Here is a 19,420-nt window from a genome sequence, read left to right as displayed (position 1 = left end):
ATGCACCTCTTATGAGTAGTGTTAGCTGTTTGGAAATTGTGATTCATCTGTAGGACTAGGGAAAATCTTGCACAATGCCATCTAAGCTGAGCTCCCACTCCCGTAAGTAACAAGTCGCATCGTGCGCGTTTCACACTGAACACAGGGTTGGCTTGGCTGGATTTCAAAGAAGCGTCTCTTGTGATGCGATTGGCTGCAACTATTCAAATGCCCATTGCCGCCTACCATAGGTGGACGGTGATAGGCTTTCTAGCCTATCCTTTGTCGTTGCTGGCTGCTTCCGGCCAGCGTGACGACGCGGATACGCGAAGACGGAGAAAGGGAAAACAACAGAGGATCTTAAACCAAGATATTGCTATTTAATTGAAACGTAGCGATTATGTTAGCGGCGTGGTACTGTGTGTGCCAATCCGGTTAGATGTTCATAAGTAAACAGCCTACGTTATCCAAAAAACAACATTCGGTTACCAACATAGCGTTGGATGTTTAGGAAGCTAGCATAGCGTAGCTAGCTGAAAGTAGCTGTCTACATAGCAAACTTAGCCCTCAGTTTTAAATTTTGCATTTTAGGTCGGTTTTTATCGTGTCTGCCGGAGCAGACAATCGAGAGACTGACTGGTGTCGGTCTGCTGTTTTTCTGACAATCGTGGAATTTGACTTGGCTTGTCTTGTTTTTCGGTGAGAATGGCAACATCGGCCCTTTACGCGTGTACAAAGTGTAACCAGCGATATCCGTTCGAGGAGCTATCCCAGGGACAACAACTGTGCAAGGTTTGGATCTATGGGCATTCCCGTGTATCTTATTTTCTGGAAACGTATTCATGCATCTTCTCATGTTTAAAGAACACTCGTATGTTACGGATTTGTCGAGAGTGTCACATAACAACTCAATCACCCCCCTGTGGAGAAGATAAGCTTTTATCAGATTATGTAATGTCAGTTTTACAGGCTGGAAATAGCAACAAAGCTACTCCAGGGTTAGCACGCTGTGTACATGGAAAGGACAAATGGTTGGCTGTGCTAGCTGGCTTGGATGTGCATTGTACGCTAACTTGCCGGATGATGGACTAGCTTGTCTACGCTCTATCCACATACGAAATGTTTAAATAATTTCGGTCAGGGTTTTTGTTCGATAAGTCATTATGTTTGAATATTGTTTTTTCTTGAAGATCCTTTTGACTGAAGTGTTCGTCCCTTCTCTTTTGTTTTCAAATCCCTGCGTTCGCCGTCAGCTGCAAACAAACTTGTTGTCTTCACCAACATTATCTAAAACTTTATCGGCTTGGCGGTACACAACTGCACGTGTAATTGTGAAAAATAGAACCACTTGTACAAAGCAATATGTGCACATTGATGTTTGAAATCAATTTCAGTACAACTGGCGATGGTGTAGGTATTCAGAGTTTAAATCTGTCTCCGACAGTGTCGCTTTTCGACTCTGGTGTTGTGGGAATTGTACGAGAGAGCTGACGTTGGCACGGCACTGTTGTTAAAATGGCCACGTTTGTAAAAAAAAAGAAAAAAAAGAATGTAAAACAGAGCTCTGTAGATTGACCAGCAAAAAGTATACGTTGCTTCACGTAGTCATGGCCAAACGCCAACACATCACTGGTGTTAAAATGGCTCTTGTTGTATCCAAACTATATGTCCTGTAACGTCCATGTTTTCAACAAACATGTCAACAGTAGCCTATGCTGTCACGTGTACCGTCCATGGGAACATAAGAAGCATCTCTTTGACAGTCAAAAGTTCTCATTTTACACTCACAGGAGGGCGCAGATTTATTTACACTAGACTCTGACGTCACGCTGGTGCCCAGCATTTACGCCTTGAAACGATGACGAGGGCACAAGACAAAACATGCGGAAAACATGCGAGCCCTTGGTTTGCTGCGCACATAGTTGGGGCCACTCATTTCCGAATTCTCTCTCTCTCTCTCTCTCTCTCTCTCTCTCTCTCTCTCTCTCTCTCTCTCTCTCTCTCACCTGATGTGAGGAAGAACAAAACTCTGCAAGAGGTTACATTGTATCTTTTCAGCCAAGGGCGTTTGGTGATCTTGTAGAGGTGGTTTGTGGGCAACAAAGTGTTATCGGGTACAAACTAAAACACGAGTACAAGTGCATTTTTAGCTGCTTGATTGACAAGACAAGTAACTAAGGTCAATGCAAACTTCTCAGTAATAATAATAACCTGTGATGATGTATGGCTTTTTCTTGTTTTGTATACAGGAATGCAGAATTGCACATCCGATTGTAAAATGCACATACTGCAGATCAGAGTTTCAGCAAGAAAGGTATTTTGTTGTTTTCTCCTGAGTCACATTCTGACCCAAGATATTTTATAAACATTTGATTTCTCAACAAATGTCTTTTTCCCCTCCCAGCAAAACAAACACAATCTGCAAAAAGTGTGCCCAGAATGTCAAACAGTTTGGGACGGTAAGTAATCCTCCTCATCTTCTATCCTTAGTTTTGTCATCTTAATAAATGTGTGTAATGTGATTGGGCAAAACTTTTGGATGGATAAGCTGCATGAATGATATGCACAGAATTATTTTGTTTTTAAAATGAAAGAATATCAAAGACTATGAAAAATCATAATGGTAATAATAAAACATTGAGTTAACGGAGGGATTTCACATTCTGTAGATGACCTCACATGGTGTACTTATGTTTCAGCTGTGTTGTGGTATGTCTGAGATCTGCTTACTAATGCTAACCCTGTCTGTCTGTGCCTGTCTCTCCGTTTCTGTCTGTCCATGTTCATCCTTTCAGCCGAAGCCCTGTCAGTATTGTAACATCATCGCTGCGTTCATCGGTACAAAATGTCAGCGCTGCACAAACTCAGAAAAGAAGTATGGACCCCCACAGACCTGCGAGCAGTGCAAACAGCAGTGTGCCTTCGACAGGAAAGAGGAGGGCAGGCGAAAGGTGACCTCTTTTGCAAATTATGTCTTTGGTAAATTCCTTGTCAAAGGATCTTTGTTAGACGAAAATTGTTTGGTTTTGATTTTGAGCACCATGGAACTGTGAAGGGCACTGCTGAATTCAATGATGAATGCTTTACTTGACATGCTCCTGCATATCACATTCATAGCAGCTGTTATAAACTCTGCATGAAACATTCATTATTATTTCATGACCCATTCATACCAAACCTTTCATGAACCTAGCGGACGGAAGTACAGCAACTTGTCAAAATAAAAGTTAAACAAAGCAGCATTGCAGGTTTTGTACTGAACCCTCAATGATTACTGATTTTGACAAGTTACTGTTCTCTTTTCTTCCATGTCTATGAAAGGTTTGGTATGAATGCAGGGATTAAAGTTTTCCGTCGCTATGACGGATTTCCGTCAACTGGATTTTCGTTTGGACGGATTTCCGTCCTTATAATTCATGTCAATTAATTTACAATTTTTACTTTCCAACTGAACTCAAATCGAGAGCACTCCTGGTCATGAGAAGGGGAGGAAAGGTGTGTTTGGTGTACGGATTTAGTTATACACGCCACCACCGGTGGTGTCATACAACAGATTCACTCAGTAGTTTTGAGCCATCGTCTTCCGTGTTCCAAAAAAAAAAGTACACGAGCGGTCAACAATTCAGTTGCGGCGCAGCGCGAGAGATTAAAAAAACAAATAGCCAACATTGTTGCTGATGGCAGAAAAGAAAATAAGTGTAATACTATGTCTTTAAAGTGCAATGACAATCATTAAACGAATTGGACTGATGTTCCAATATGGGCTAATAATGCATATGCATGGAATGCATAGCTGGAAGAAGGTAGGACACGTTTCCATTATCATTGCACCTGCCGTGGCGGATAGTTAGAAAAAAAGAATAGTTTACTTCGACTGCGCATGATGTCCTTTTCATGAAGGGTTTTCCTTTTAAGCATTGTGACCTTTACTTACATTATTCATAGCCCCAATGGAACGGCTATCATTGGCAGCTAGCTAGGATATACCATGCGTAATACCATGCGTTTCATCCTCAAAGTTTAGCGCGTTTGACTAGCTACGTGTAGAACTAGCTCTAGTTGTCTTTATGACAATTTACAGTCTCATCTGTAATCATAGCATATTCACTTTGTTGTTGCCGATATATATTTAAGAAATAAGTTAAAAATGGGTTGCATTTTACAGGGGTCTCGGAGGCTATCCCTGGCAGAGCCAATATTTTATGTCTTGTTCTGGGAAGCAGTGTTCTGATGGGTGGACTCATGGTCAATAAATGCCGTTTCGGTGTTTGTTTCACTTTCAAGGCTTGTTTCAAGGCTCTGCTAACTGGAATAGTGTGCAGCAACAGTTGTGTGTGTGCATGTTTTTGAGTGGCTCAACGTCTGTGCGCATCTTCTCGGACTATACGCTTCGTTTGAGTTCAGTTATTTGCGCACTGCGCACTCAGGACTGATAGGTGGGTGATTTGATTCGAGTGGAAAGTTACGCGACAAGCTTGGGAAAGTGTGTTACTTTCGTTAAACGATAGACGTATGTATGTGACTGTGTCGTGTCTGCTTGGGTCGTGTCAGCTTGTAGGAGAGAACACGGGTGCGTGTAGGAATCGGGGACGTTTTTTAAATCAATGGTAAGCGTGTGCCTGTCACCGCACATCGAGAAGCAAAAAAGTACCGGTAGCCATAGGTTTTCAAAACGGTAGAACACAAGAGGTAGACTACCGCACCTGTTTGTAAACGTCAACGTCAAGTTATTTGTAACAGGATGAATAGTGAAAAACATACAAAATAACCAGTTTTAACAAACCAGTTTTAACAAATAACTAGTTTTCTCCCTCTGATTACTATGACCAGTGCATTATTTTTTAAATGTCAGAAATACTGCAAGCAATGCACATCAGTGCTTTCACCAGAACAGTTGCCCATTCTGATGGGAAAGACAAAATATAGCCTACTACTACTACAAAAAAAAACATAATGGGATCACTATCAATGCATTGCAATTCCAAGTCAATAATTCTGTGATATCAGCTAGACCATTTTGAAGCAACACTCATTGTGAATCCATTCTGCATAATGTTGTGAACAATTCATAAACAATGGGTAGAAATAAGAGGAAATAACCAAAACATGCCCCAAATTGCAGTTCAATGTTTGCAGTCTGATATATCCTTTATCCCTCCATTCTCGGCCAGTTCTAGTCAATCTGGTGGCCTAGGCCTGCCCCCTCTCCCTCTTTCCTTTTTCTTGTATTTAGAAATTGGCATACCGGTATGTAAACATAGCATTGTAGGACTACATGTGATTGTGAGCACATCTGATCTAGTACCTACAGGTACATTCATACTGAGAGTGTATACAGGCCTACTGAGTGTATAATGAATATTCATTGTTAATGTGAATTGTACAGTTTTATGTTGGTTGAAGTTCTGATTTTGTGGCACTTTCTGGTATTACTGGCGCCCTCAAGACATAGGTCTATTTTGCTCTAGGCGACTGCCCTGTCTGCCTATGCCTAGTGCTGGCTCTGGCACCATTCCTTGCATAAAACCAGTGTATGTTTCGTTATGAGGGCAAAGCCTGGCTACATTGGTTTTCTTAGGGTTACAGAGTGATACTCGATCGGGTGCCTAACCGGTAAAAAAGTTCAGTCAGATGACTTTTTTTTGCTTTAATCCCTGTATGAATGTCTTATGAAACAGTCTTGAATCCTTCATGCAAAGTGTATAACAGCTGCTATGAATGTGTTATGCAGCTTCACGTCAAGTTAAGCGTAACCAATTCACTTTGCCACCTTACACGATCTACAGTCGTGCTACTTGTGTTTGGAGTAGTGAAGGTTCATTTTCTAGGCCTGCGTGAGCAGCTAATCTAGGTTGACCAAAGACTGTGGATTGCAAATGAGAAATTGACCTTTTGAATTGCGCTTTTGTGAGATAGCACATTAAACTTCTGTTGTCCTGCTAAGCCCCCCACATTTGGGCTCGCATGCCCATGGGGACCCTGGTTTGAGTCCGGCCTGGGCTGTTTCCCAGCCCTACCCTATTACATTCCCCTGCTCAGTTCCTGAGTGCGTTGCAATATGCAACCTTGCCTCCTCCACTTGCCTCCCCCACTTGCTTCTCTCCTCGTACCAGGAAGTAGTATGTCATGATGACATCACTGACAACAGCATTATATTTCAATATCTTGCAAAAGCTGAATTGTTGAGTCTTTTTCTCATTTGCAATTGGGATGGTGAATGAAAAACAGTCCCTCAAAAGTTGTTGTGGCTAGGCTGACAGCTGGGAAACTTTATCGTTTTCTCCACGGAGGAGGGGCCAGGAGGCGGGACGAGGAGACAAGCGCAAGTGGAGGAGGCAAGGTTGCATATTGCAACGCACTCCCTGTCTCATCTCACACTGTCCATGTCATATTAAAGGCCCCAAAAGCCCCCAAAGCATACTTAAAGGGACACTGTGTGAGATTTTTAGTTGTTTATTTCCAGAATTCATGCTGCCCATCCACTAATGTTACCTTTTTCATGAATACTTACCACCAGCATCAATTTTTAAGTATTCATAATGACTGGAAAAATTGCACTTTTCATACATGAAAAGGGGGATCTTCTCCATGGTCCGCCATTTTGAATTTCCAAAAATAGCCATTTTTAGCTGCAAAAATGACTACTTGGACCATACTAGAAAATATTTGTTTAATACTAAGTAAACTTTGATATAAAGATCAATTTGACAATGGGCAGCCCAATTTCAAAAAGCAGCATAGTTGCAGTACCTTTTTTGACCATTTCCTGCACAGTGTCCCTTTAAAATGAATAAAATAAAATAAACATTTGTTGCCGAAGTCATCAGGAGGCCACAAGCGCAAGGGAGGACCGGAGTCAGGGTAATGGAAAGAACCCTGTGTGTGGGAACAGAGAAATGGGTTAGGATTTGGAAATGACACGGGCTTGATTCAAACCTGGGTCCCCATGGGAAACTTGCCTGTTATTTGTATGGCGTCTCAGTGCAGTGTGTGTCACAGCACCCCTGTTGCTGTGTTTAATGTCTCTCTGGGTGGTTGCCTCTGTGTGTGTGTGCAGGTGGATGGCAAGCTGCTGTGCTGGCTGTGCACGCTGTCCTACCGGCGCGTGCTGCAGAAGACCAAGGAGCAGCGGAAAGGCCTCGGCTCGTCCCACTCCAACTCCTCGTCGCTCAGCGAGAAGGAGCACCAGAGACCACACCATCACCACCACCACCACCAGCATCGCCACAGCAGCTCGCACCACAAGTAAGGCACTCGCACCATCATCTCCTCTGTCAAAACCAAAACGGCCTGTTATGGGTTAATATTCAGAATCCACCACAAGAGGGATCAATCACTTGTACCAGCAGCAGCAGCAGTAGCAGCAGCATTGTTGCATCAGTTCACACACCATAAGTAAGCCACTTGCTCATTACCATCTCTGGTATCCTGGCAAGCCAGAGCGTAACATGAAAAGTACACTCTTGACACCAAACTGGCGAAGCTGTGCAACCAACCATAGACATATCATATACAGTTCAAACTGTTCAACTGCATGTTATGACCAGTAGAGTCGTCATACTAAGCACTCCCTAGTGATTCAACTTGGGGAAAAATGGGGATTGACACCTGTGCGCACCAGTAGTAGTGAAACGACAACACAATCATCAGACCTACGGTGTGGTGCTTGTAAGCTACTAACAAGGTCTTAGCGGGTTGATCACACACACAACTGAAACATTTTGTCTGAATGTTTTATTGTTTTGGGATGGAAGCAAACTTAGTGAAGAGGGGTGGGTATTCTAGGATGATAAACTTTGTTTATTCGTAAATTTCGTATTTTACTGTCTTTTGTGTTCACACTGCTGCCTTAGCCAACACAAGCATTAAGCTATAGTTATTACTCACTACAGATAAGTGTCTGGATTTGTCTGTGTGATGTTATTGTTCTCTGCATCATTTGTCGCTGGCTTTCCTCTAAGTTGTTTGTACTCTGTGGCTCTTTGCTGTTTTGACAAGCGAAGTGGTCTTGCTGTTCTCCAGAACACAGGGACAAAATGCAATTCTTTTGATGTACTTGATTGTCATGTGACTCACTCAGTTTTGGCACCTTGCTTGTTAGTACATCTGTGCATGCTAGATCCTCTTCTGTCTCTTCCCTCATGACTGGTTTGGGCTAGTTGATTTGGTTGTATGTGCTGTACAGTAATTTGCATATTATGAAACAAGCACTGTTTCAAGACTCTGTTGCTTGCAAGAAATTAAGCAACCTGACATTGTTTCCATGTTTTAAGAGCTTGATGTGTGTCGGCTTTCTATCTCACACTGTGCGATCTGGTTCTTGATTGTGATTGGCCGTTGTAAATCAGGCGCAAACGCACAACATTCCAAACGAACATTCTGCATGCGGTTAAGTTGCATGCTTGTGTCTAATAGTGGTGTGCATTGGCACTGCCCTCACGATTCGATTACGATTCTGGAGTAGGGATGCAAATTATCGATTAATTCATTAATCATTAGTTGATAGTGTTATCGATCGACTTTCGATTAATTGATAAGCAGCGTTTTTTCACCTGAATTTCATAGGGCCTTTTAAAATATCAGCTAAATAGTTAAAACACTGAGTTCAAAAACTATAGGCCTATATTGTTATATTAAATTAATTTTTGAGAATTACATTATGACCATTTAGCCCATATTGTATTATGTTATCTTATATTATTCCTCAAGTAATTATGCATTAGGAAAAGAAAGCAGACATGTTTTCTATGGCATCTCCACACCACCTTTGGGGGGGCATTGCTTGGTTTCACCCAGGAGTGAACTAGTAGCCCCATGCCCCCTCTATGTCGCCTTGCTGTTGCCTGAGATATGATGACAGACAACGTTGAGTGAAACGTGATTAGACTCAGAACTTGTCTGCATATAGGTGTGCCAGCCAGAATGATCAACCACAAGCATTTTAATTTTATACGCTTCAAAATAAAGAAATGCTATATTTTGGGTGGTGTGTTGTTGTCCATAATGCATAGTAATGTCAACAAAGTTCGTTCCTGAACAAAAAAAAGCTATTTCCTGTGTCTGTAAGAAGAGCTAATAAGCTAACAGGCTCCATTGGGAATGAATGGAGCTATGACAACAACACTTACAGCTAACATGGATTCACCTGGAATTGAACAGATGGTGCTCCTGTTCATGCATGGTCATATATTACCATGCCCAGTTCAGCTAATACTAGTCTTGATATCTGACAGGGTGTTAGTGATTAAAATTACAGCTCACAATTTGAAATGACTACGTTTGTGATTTCGCTAGTTAGCACGCTAAGCTAACATAGCAAGCTTAACCATACAGTGAAATGCTGCTTGCAGTGACATTTGCCTGTATTGCAAGATCGTTTTTCTCATAATTCAAACAGTAACAACTTACACCATTGGGCTTGGCATAATCACAGATTCAAGTACACATCGCCAAAAGACCCACAAGAACTCTAGAAGTTGCAATGACGATTTAATAGATAAAATCTGTGCACCATGGATTTGAATAGGCCTAGAACTAGAACTACTCAACAGTCTCTAGCGCCCTCTAGCGATTAATCGCGATTAATACATTTTGATCGAGCAACCTCTTGCTCGACAACTAATCTTAAGTCGATTAATCATTTGCATCCCTATTCTGGAGGTTTCGATTCGATTTAATTCTACAATGCATTACATTTCTACTGAAAGCAAAGCAAATCTTTCATCAGTAATGATGAGGCAATACAAGTAGTTGGATACTGAGCAACATTTTATTGTCTGTTTTCTGTACCAGTCTTGCCATTTTCAATGCTTTGAAATGTTTTTATTTAATTTAACATTAATTTGCTCCCGAAATATCCACGGAAGTAATTGAAATTTTAAAAAATTGCTGCATCGATTATGGAACTTGCCGCATTGAATTTCATTGTCCATGCCCCGCATTGCATTGCCGAATCGATTATTGTTGACACCACTAGTGTCTAAGTTGATAGCCAGATTCTGGTGCAGTTGGCGTAGGGATAATACAGGAAGAGCACATCTTTGTTCTATCTGTGGTTAGGGTATCAGTGTGATTGCAAAGAGGTTTCATTCCTGTATATATTTCGCCATGCTGAGTTTTTGTAGCAAAGTAAAGTTGCTGCGGTAATCAACCAATTGGGCAGTCATGGGTGAGCGGTTAGGGCGTCAGACTTGCATCCCAGAGGTTGGCGGTTCGACTCCCGACCCACCAGGTTGGTGGGGGGAGTAATCAACCAGTGCTCTCCCCCATCCTCCTCCATGACTGAGGTACCCTGAGCATGGTGCCGTCCCACCGCACTGCTCCCCATGGGGCGCCACTGAGGGCTGCCCCTCGCACGGGTGAGGCATAAATGCAATTTCGTTGTGTGCAGTGTGCAGTGTTCACTTGTGTGCTGTGGAGTGCTGTGTCACAACGACAATGGGAGTTGGAGTTTCCCAATGGGCTTTCACTTTTCACAATTATTACAGCACTTCTTAAAGAAATCTTGTCAACGAGTCATTGCAACAGTGTTAGATAAGCATTAAGCCACTTGAGTCCATGGGTATGTGTCCGACTTATGACCGCTTCGCGCGGTGCGACAACTCCCCTTACCCTTTATAAATCGAACACAAACCCACGGGTGCTAGTGGCTTATAGCTCAAGTCTAAACCTGTGTATGTGAGTGTGTGTGCGGTCTCTGAATGTCCTTTGGAATGGCAGCAGTAGAACTGTTGGCATGCAGCTCTTCTACTGCTGACCACGGTGCTGCTGTCCCATTAATGGCACGCGTATTTTGAGTTTCACAGTGCCCCTCCAACTCGGCACTATCATACATCATACAAGGTCGAGCTGGGGGACCAGGGAGTGTATGGAAAAAAACAAGGGCCACGACTTGGCCCGGGGCACCTCCATCTGAACATGCACAACATGCCTCACCGTGACTCCTGAAGAGCTGGTATGAGAGATCATGCCAGTGAAGGGGGGGGGGGGGTGCTGTGGAGCAGCCGTGTCTTTCGGGAGAGACTTGAGAGAGTCCACAGTTGCATTCAGTTGTGTGTTCTCTCTCCCTCTTTTTCTCTCTCTCCCTCCTTTTCTGCCCTCTCTCATTCTCTCTCCCTTTCCTTCACCCTACCTACCCCCCTGTGGAATATCTCCTAGGCTTAGTGGTAGCCTGAGTCCTGAGCAAGAGCAGGGATTATGGAAGCAAAGGTGAGGAACCAATGCTGATACTCAAGAAACGTGTACACTTGTCATTTGTTTCTGAGAAGTACAGTATGTTCATCCAGAAAAAAAGAGGCTTTCTCAGCCATACTAGAACATCAACACATCCCTATTCAGTGTTTCCCCTACATGTACAGTATTCAGTAGCAGTGCACAGCCACCGTTGACAAAATGGCAGTCTTAGTAGTGCCTTTCATTTTTGTACAGTGCGTACAGTGCACTGCATTAACTGCGTTAATGCACCATCACCCAATCTTTAAAATCTCCCAAATAAGACTCAGAGTTGGCAGAAGTCACCATTGACTGGATATGAGGGTTTTTGACGTTTTTGTAGTAGAAGAAGTCAGGTTGGTGTGACCACAGCTAATGCAACAATTGAATACATTACATTATTATTATTTTTTGCTTTTACTGATTTAGCCAAGAAGCACATTCATTGCTTGTACATTAATGACCAATTATGAATTAATTTATTGGCATTTGCTTCTGTTCTACCACCTGATGTCTGCAACTAAAAAGCGTCACTGACCCGTTACAAAATTGGTCCCGAGCCACCCCTTGCATGGTTAATGGCATGCATGGAGCTGGCTACTACAAGACAACCTTAGGGGAAACACTGGTATTACTGTTTTAGCAATGTTTGTTTATTGAAATGGGCCTCATTCAAGAACTACTGTTTTACTGACAGGTTTGTTCTTGCGAGGCTTGTCGAAGGGTTATTTTTCCTACTGAATTTGTGTACCAACATATTGTGTTCCAAAAAACTGTGGAATTTTGACAAGTGATTTCATGAATAAGTTGTCAGTAGAGCTGTAATGATTTTCTCAACTCGCGAGTCGGTTCACATCACGATCTTTGACCTACGGTGCGATTGCAGGCACTGCAATGACATAAACCACATTTCCTGATAATCTACTAAATTTCTACATTAATTGGCAAAAATGTGCTTGCTAGGCAGTCAAGAAAATAAATTCGATGTTGATTAGTTTTGAAAGTTTTACAGTGTGTGAGTATACACATACATTTTTGTGTGAAACTAGTTAGCCGGCTGCCTTTCTACTTCTTCTTTAACTCTCTGCCAAATCCCTAATTCCTACTATCTTTGTGCGGCTTACCTTTGCTTCTCGCTGAGTTTTAAACCTTAACATGACTGGTGTGTTAACTAACCTTTAAGACTAACTCTTTGCAGAAAAATGAAATGGTTGAACTAATTTGTTGTCTGAGTCACTAAATGTGTCTCACGAAGCAGAGCTGTGCACTGCACAGTGCAAATGACGCATTAAATCGCAGGCTGTTTCATAACACGGGAAACATGAAGAAATCAGTTAAGCCTAAATGGAAAGATGCAAGAATGCCTGTCATTTCTGCTTAACACGTTTTATGATTAGGATGAATTTGTTGATTATTGTGTACCGCTACATTAACTACCGTGCATCTGTCCTACTCTTGCTACGTATTACCTGGAAAGTTGTGTTTTAAATCCTTTGAGAGCCACTGTATGAAACTTAACAATTATTGTCATCTGATACAATTTAATATGGCAAGTCAAGTAAGCTTATATCACCGTTAAGTCACTGGTCAGTTAGAACTTAAGTGTTTGTGGGATAATTGTCAGAACACATTGAATTAAACATCACCTCTAATGGATGGACCCACTTAAAGGGGTATGCCACTATTTTGGGGCTTACCACTATTTTGGGGCTTAATGCAGTTAAAATTGTTGGCTGGGGTTTATAAATGTGGTAAAGTGTCTTATTTTTCATGTTAAGCGTTGTCTTGCTTTAAGAGAAGTTAAAAAAGGGAATATGTCGCTAAGCTAGTGAAAGTCAATGGCTGAATCTCAAATGGTGCACTTGTGCACTTTAGTGTTCATGTTTCAGTGCGTATGCCGTATTACTTACGCACTGAAACATAGTGCCCGAAGTGCACAAGTGCGCCATTTGAGATCCAGCCAATGTATCCATGTAGCATTGTAGCATGCTACACGGATGCATTGACTTTCACTAGCTTAGCGACATATTCCCTTTTTTAACTTCTCTTAAAGCAAGACAACGCTTAACATGAAAAATAAGACACTTTACCACCTTTATAAACCCCAGCCAATGATTTTAACCGTATTAAGCCCCAAAATAGTGGCATACCCCTTAACATAATTCTTAAAAGACTGCCACTTTAACAAGGCAACAGATTGCCATGTCAGAGTTTCTAACCTGTTCTGCATTTTTGGGTTCTTGAATGAGGCCTAGTGACCATTGAATTGATGACTGCATCATCATACCCTTGTGTCGCAAACAATTTGTGGTTGTGGTTGGAAACAGTTTGATTATTTGATGTATGATGAAAGCCTACATCTACAATGAGAATCTATACGATTTCATGATTGTTGTCTTTTGTTTGCTTTTCATTTGTGTTGTTTTTGTAACAAACAAACTAATGGTGATGCATCATTTTACCACAGCCACAAATCATCCTCCATTCAGAAGGAAACTCCAAAGAAGAAACCAAAACTAGAACTGAAGCCATCAAATGGAGACAGGTACAGCATCATTTGTATGCCTGTTTTCATGAAGTCCTTGAATTCCTATAGCAGCGGAGGCTAGCAATTACCTAGTCTGATTATCGGTTAAAATTCTTAGTATCTACGGTCCGATTTTGTTGGGACTAGTTTTGCAGGTAAACAGTGATTTATCACAATACACTGGTAGCGTAACTGACCAGTTAAAAATGGGACAAGGCATATCCGTGATCAAACTAGACAATACCTTTTTTTGTAAACATCCTGAGAAAAGTTTTCAAAATCTGGCATAATATTACTTGTGTTACAGAAGTTACGGGATTGATATTACCACTGGCGACTTCTCCGGACCATTTTACAGAAGGTAAAGTGTTTTTTTTTTCCATGTATATCATTTCATGTTTACGTTAGTTGTTTGGATGCATTCTCTAGTAATGATTACTTTCGCCACATCAAAATAATATCAATCTAATAAGGCTCGCACCACTAACCAAAAAAAAAAAATGGTACATCTTGAAAACCCTCCCAATAATAATAATAATAATAATAATAATAATAATAATAATAATAATAATAAAAAATATAGATGGATATATATAAAACTGCCAATGTCCTGTCTTGGACTGACAGTGCGGTTGTCTGTGTCTCCCTCCACATGGTGTGTTTGTGTGTGTGGGGTGTTGCTGTGTGGTGAACTCTGTAGCAGCTCGATCGCCCAGTCTGTGGACTCTGGAGGCACGGACAACTTCATCCTGATCAGCCAGCTGAAGGAGGAGGTGATGGGACTGAAGAGACTCCTGCAGCAGAGGGACCAGACCATCCTCGAGAAGGACAGAAAGGTCGGGTTTGCAGTCATTCATTTATTTATTTATTGGGCTTCTAGTGCCTTTATCGGATGGGCCAGGGAAGTTGTGACAGGGAAGTGGTAGGAGAGATGGAGATAGATAGGTTGGGAAATGTCCCAGGCTGAACTCGAACCTGGCCCCCTGTGAATGTCTTCAGCCTGATTTATGGTCACAACGCATAACCTCTGCGCACGGCATGCCTCCCTTGCAGAGGCTCTGCTCGTGTTGTTGCGCACCTCAAAAAATCCTGCCGATGCAAAAAACGCACTCGGAACCTCTTCAGACAACAGGCGCTGTGATTGGTCATCTCAGCTATTTCCTTGTTCTCAGAGCAACGGGCATGCTAATAGTCTGTTAAATAAAATACCAATGCTTTCTTTCTAGTGTGTGTGAATAAATGAAGCTACAATGACTGAATTAGTAAGTAACAAACAAACAAACAGGCGATGCATCAGTAATACACTGGCGGCACAATGCCTGCAATCTGACTACTGTACTGTAGCCTAGTTTCACCACCGAATGTAACCACACATTGCCAGAAATTTCTACATGCTTGCATTTTCTGCAAGCAAAAAATGGACTTGGTATTTCAAATAATGATGCCAGTGCCTTGCAGGTTGTGTAAAGATACTAAGCTAACTGAGCTAGAAAGCCACATTTCTCAATTATGGCCGTAGTCCATGCAGTTTAGTGAAGGACACTTGTTGAGCCATATGGCTCACGGCACGAGACCTCAACAAAGATGGCAAAACTGGTTCATGATCAGACCCACGCGACAAAATGTGATCATTCTTTTTGTTTTCACCTGGTGGTGTGTGGTATAATAATCACATGGTTTTGTGATACATGGGCCTCCTCATTTATTATGTTTTGGGATTTTAATTTGAAGGTAGTGTTTCAATGTTTTGTTATATTAACTGTCAGACGGTCTCCATGTAAATACTAGGGGAAAAAATACAAGTCGAAGCTGTAGAAGTCATATTGCTTAAATATATATTCTGGGATCAATTTTACTCATGTTGCATGTTATCTCTCACCCTATGTAGCTCACTGAGCTGAAGGCAGATTTCCAGTACCAGGAGTCCAACATGAGGGTGAAGATGAACAACATGGAGAAAGCCCATAAGGAGGCCATGGAACAGCAAGTGGTACGTTCAATTAGCCTAATGTTCACTTAGAATATAAAACGAAACAGAATAATAATAGAAAACGGTATCAGAAATGCACCCAGAGAGTGCAGACCTTCGCCAAGGAAGAGGTTTGATAGAGCATTTGATTATGTTACACTGTACTTTCTTTCTGTCTGCCTTCTTTTTCTGGCGTTAGAAACTGGGATGTCAAAATTTGCCCTGTTCAATTCAATTTGTAGTCACTAGACGCCCCTTCTAGATTTCTTGGCCAGCAATGGTGAATAATCTTTTTCAAAAATCCTGGTTCCGGATCACCACCAAAATTGAATCTCCTGTTCCTTTTGACATTTCCAACAACTCTGCAAAGTTTCATCCAAACCGTGCATAACTTTTTGAGTTATCCTGCTGACAAACAGACATACAAACAAACAAACGGACAGACTAACCAACGCGACTAAAAACACAACCTCCTTGGCAGAGGTAATATTAGAAATGCTGTTGGATGAAGGCACCATAAACCATTGTGAGCATGTTGAAAGGTCTCTTGTTTAATTCCATTTCTTTTCCCCCCTGGCAGTCAAAGAACCGTGAGCTGATGAAACAGGTGGCAGCGCTCTCCAAAGGGAAGAAGTTTGACCGCTCTGGAAGCTCTTTGCTGTTGCCATAACGCAGCGCTGCGCAAGAAGACGGTCGGCCATCTCACTCTGTTATCTCTTTGAGATAAGAGGCCAGACCTCTGGACACTTTCCTATGCTTGATCCTTTTTATTTTTCTCCTTTTTATTTTTCCTTCCTCAAACACACATACCAGTTGTCACGGATTGTAGATTCTCTGAAAACATTTTTTTACGGATTTTCAAGGAATTGCTGACACTTTTTTTTCGGATCGGTATGTGTTGTTGGTGAAGAACGCAAATATTTTGGTAGACTCTTAACGACAGCAGCAAACCAGGCTCATCCACACAGTCTCTTTTTGGGGTTTTCCGTTAGTATTTATTCACATATTCATGTTTGTCAACACTTCGTATGCACAGGAGTTTTGATTTTATTTTATTTTCCCCCTCAGTGCGTTTCCTTTTTCTTTTGGTTCTCTCACCTAAATCATGTATTCATACGTCTTTAATCATATTCCTGAATCGTGGAGAGCTGGAGGTGGAGGTTTCCCCACCCCCGGCACACTTTAAAGTCTGGCCCAGGACCTTGTATGCAACGACGGCTCACAAGAGACTGGTGATGTTGTGAGCGTTACTCTTTATACCATCATCACAATCCTCCAGCATCTCTGGAACGCGCTCTGTGGGGAGTGGGACGATTGTATAGCTGCATGAATCCTGAACGGAATTGTACTTAAGAAGAAAAAAAAAATCCTATTATTATTATTATTACCATATTATTTTGTTGTCATTTAGATTCTTTTTGTTTTATTTTTAAAAATATCCATGCGTTGGGTTTTTGTTTTTGTTTACTGTGGACAGCCTTATGTATTTATGATGGTGGATTTTAGTGTGTCTCTACTGCCAGGCAGAGTTTAAACAGTAGTCCAATAGGAAACACTTTTATATAAAAGTACTTCGCTCCCTCTCTGTCTTTATTTTTTTTCTCTCTGAACACCTCGTTCCTGCCCTGTACAGAACACGGTTATATGTTTTCTCTCTCTCTCTCTCTCTCTCTCTCTCTCTCTCTCTCTCCTTCTCTCTCTGTCTCTGTCTCTGTCTCTCTGTCTCTCTCCCCCTCCCTGTGCGGACTGGGGGACGATCTTGTTGCTGTGGTGACAAGAGTCGTCGTCATCGTATTTTTTTTTTATTTTTTTTACTACTTCCAAACCCAGGGATATTATATTGGACGACTCTACTGCATATATTTTTCTGTGTATGTGATTGGCACAAATAGGCACATCCACAGTACTATGAAATTGGATCTGTATGATAGTATTTTAAAAAAGTATGTTTTATTTGTTATTTTTTAATGGTTTTATTCAAGAAACAAACATGCAAAGTGGCGAGTCAAGTTTCCCTTTTATTTGAGCATTTGTATGTGATACTGCGATATACAAAGTATTTGATCATTTCAAAATAAAAATAAGAAAACTTTTATTGCACCTCAATGCTCTTATGCACAAAACCACCTCACCTCATTACACCACACAGGGCTGATCAGTTTCAGGCTAATTACCAGGTTTCAGGCACAGAGTTTCTGTAACCAGGATAATAGATAATACATGTCTACATTGATATCAAGTCAAATTAGTCAAGTCAAGTCAGCTTTTATTGTCACTTTCTTCATATGCACAAGTCTGCAAGGACAATGAAATTACGTTATTTACTGAAGGCTTTACAAATTTTTAAAAGCATTACTGAAAAGTTCAGGCTTAGGATTTTCCTCTATCAGGCCTGCACCATGCTAAAAACAGTCCAGTGGTAAGCCGACTACCACACCATCAGAGCGTGCCTAAAGCCTAATTTAAGTCAAGTCTAACTTACATTCTCATGGGATCAGCGTGGTGTTGAACATATTATCTCTCAATGGTCAGATTGTCTCGAATGCTCTTCTCTCAACAAAGAACCTTCTTTTAAAGGAGGTGCTGAGTGGACAATGCCACTTGAACAAAATGATAGCTAATTGCCCTTTTTAATCAGTTGGAATAATTGGCTTCAGATACTTGTATTTTGACAAGCAACGAGAGGGGGGAAAAAACTTTGGCATTACATGTGCATTCATGTGAAGTAATGTATTCTACAAATTGCCAACATATTCTTCATAACCAAGCAGTGAGAGCAAAAAAAAGTTCCATATCAGTCAAGAAAGGTTAGTGTGTGTAAAGTGCTCTGTTGATTCAGTACAGCGAAGGCAATAAAGTTGCATAAGTTTTCCGTCTGTGCTTCTGGTTTTAATGAGGATAAGAAATGGTGTCTGACTGCAGTTGGGTAAAATAAATAAATAAAAGCCAGACATGGCTCCAGACCCCATGTACACCTCTGTGAAATGTGCGTCAGGGAATCTATTTAATGTGACCTAATTTCTTTCTTCCAATATCTATGAATATTTCAAATTCCTGCAGTTTTTGTGTGGTGTGTCAGCTAATGCCTATTTGTGAGTATGTGAAAAAGAATATAGAGCAATAAATAAATATAGTTTGTTACATCAGAACCTTAGGTGAAGACATACTCCCCCTACCTCTCCTCCTTTAATCACTAACTGGAAAACTAGTTGGCTGGCTAAATAACATGACTAGCACAAACAGCATATGTGTGAGGCCCATGTCACAGAATTTAAACACTAACTGTGGTGTTTGGTTTAGGGGCTGGCCCTGCTTAACTTTTTCGAAAACATCACCTTTACTGAGCAAGAAAAAAACATCCTTTTGGATGGAGAGGTATTGCGTAAGAACCTATAAAACCAACAGACTGTGTCTTAAAAAGGACAAGGTGGATGGACCTTCAGAAGGTGGGGATGACAAACATGGAAAGTAATTGTTCCATGCTCCAAAGTCTGAACAACATGGTCTTGTCAGAGGCATGCCAGTTTTCTGAGGAAGAAAAATGGATGACCATGCAAACATGCTGAGACATGCGTTGAGATTTTTTTAATACAGTATATAGTTGAGTCATTGACCTGAGTGTTCCAAGAACCTGGCTCAGTAGTAGTCTAGGCCTGAAACCAGGTTAAGTTAACCTTCATGTAATGGTAAGTCATCAAATAGAAGATCCTGAAATCTTTAAATAACTAGGGCTA

The 19,420-nt window shown here is 41.3% G+C and overlaps 1 protein-coding gene across 2 annotated transcripts; it reads left to right on the top strand.

Annotated features, from left to right (window-relative positions):
* The first annotated feature begins 276 nt into the window (after positions 1 to 276).
* On the top strand, positions 277 to 17,781 carry fam76b (family with sequence similarity 76 member B). 2 transcript variants are annotated; one of them, XM_063203854.1, is made up of 11 exons: positions 277 to 771; positions 2,229 to 2,293; positions 2,384 to 2,438; positions 2,775 to 2,930; positions 7,037 to 7,224; positions 11,137 to 11,187; positions 13,658 to 13,735; positions 14,025 to 14,078; positions 14,418 to 14,553; positions 15,606 to 15,707; positions 16,267 to 17,781. In XM_063203854.1, the coding sequence occupies exons 1-11, from the start codon at positions 685 to 687 to the stop codon at positions 16,354 to 16,356; spliced, it is 1,062 nt and encodes a 353-aa protein (XP_063059924.1). In that variant the 5' UTR covers positions 277 to 684; the 3' UTR covers positions 16,357 to 17,781. The 2 variants fall into 2 exon arrangements, with proteins under 2 accessions (XP_063059924.1, XP_063059925.1); XM_063203855.1 differs by lacking the exon at positions 11,137 to 11,187.
* The last annotated feature ends 1,639 nt before the right edge of the window (positions 17,782 to 19,420 follow it).

The sequence above is a fragment of the Engraulis encrasicolus genome, chromosome 7 (genome assembly GCF_034702125.1).
Source record: "Engraulis encrasicolus isolate BLACKSEA-1 chromosome 7, IST_EnEncr_1.0, whole genome shotgun sequence".
In the NCBI taxonomy this organism is placed as follows: Eukaryota; Metazoa; Chordata; class Actinopteri; order Clupeiformes; family Engraulidae; genus Engraulis; species Engraulis encrasicolus.
The sequence above is the reverse complement of the archived record's forward strand: the minus strand, read 5'-3'. Positions and strand labels throughout refer to the sequence as shown.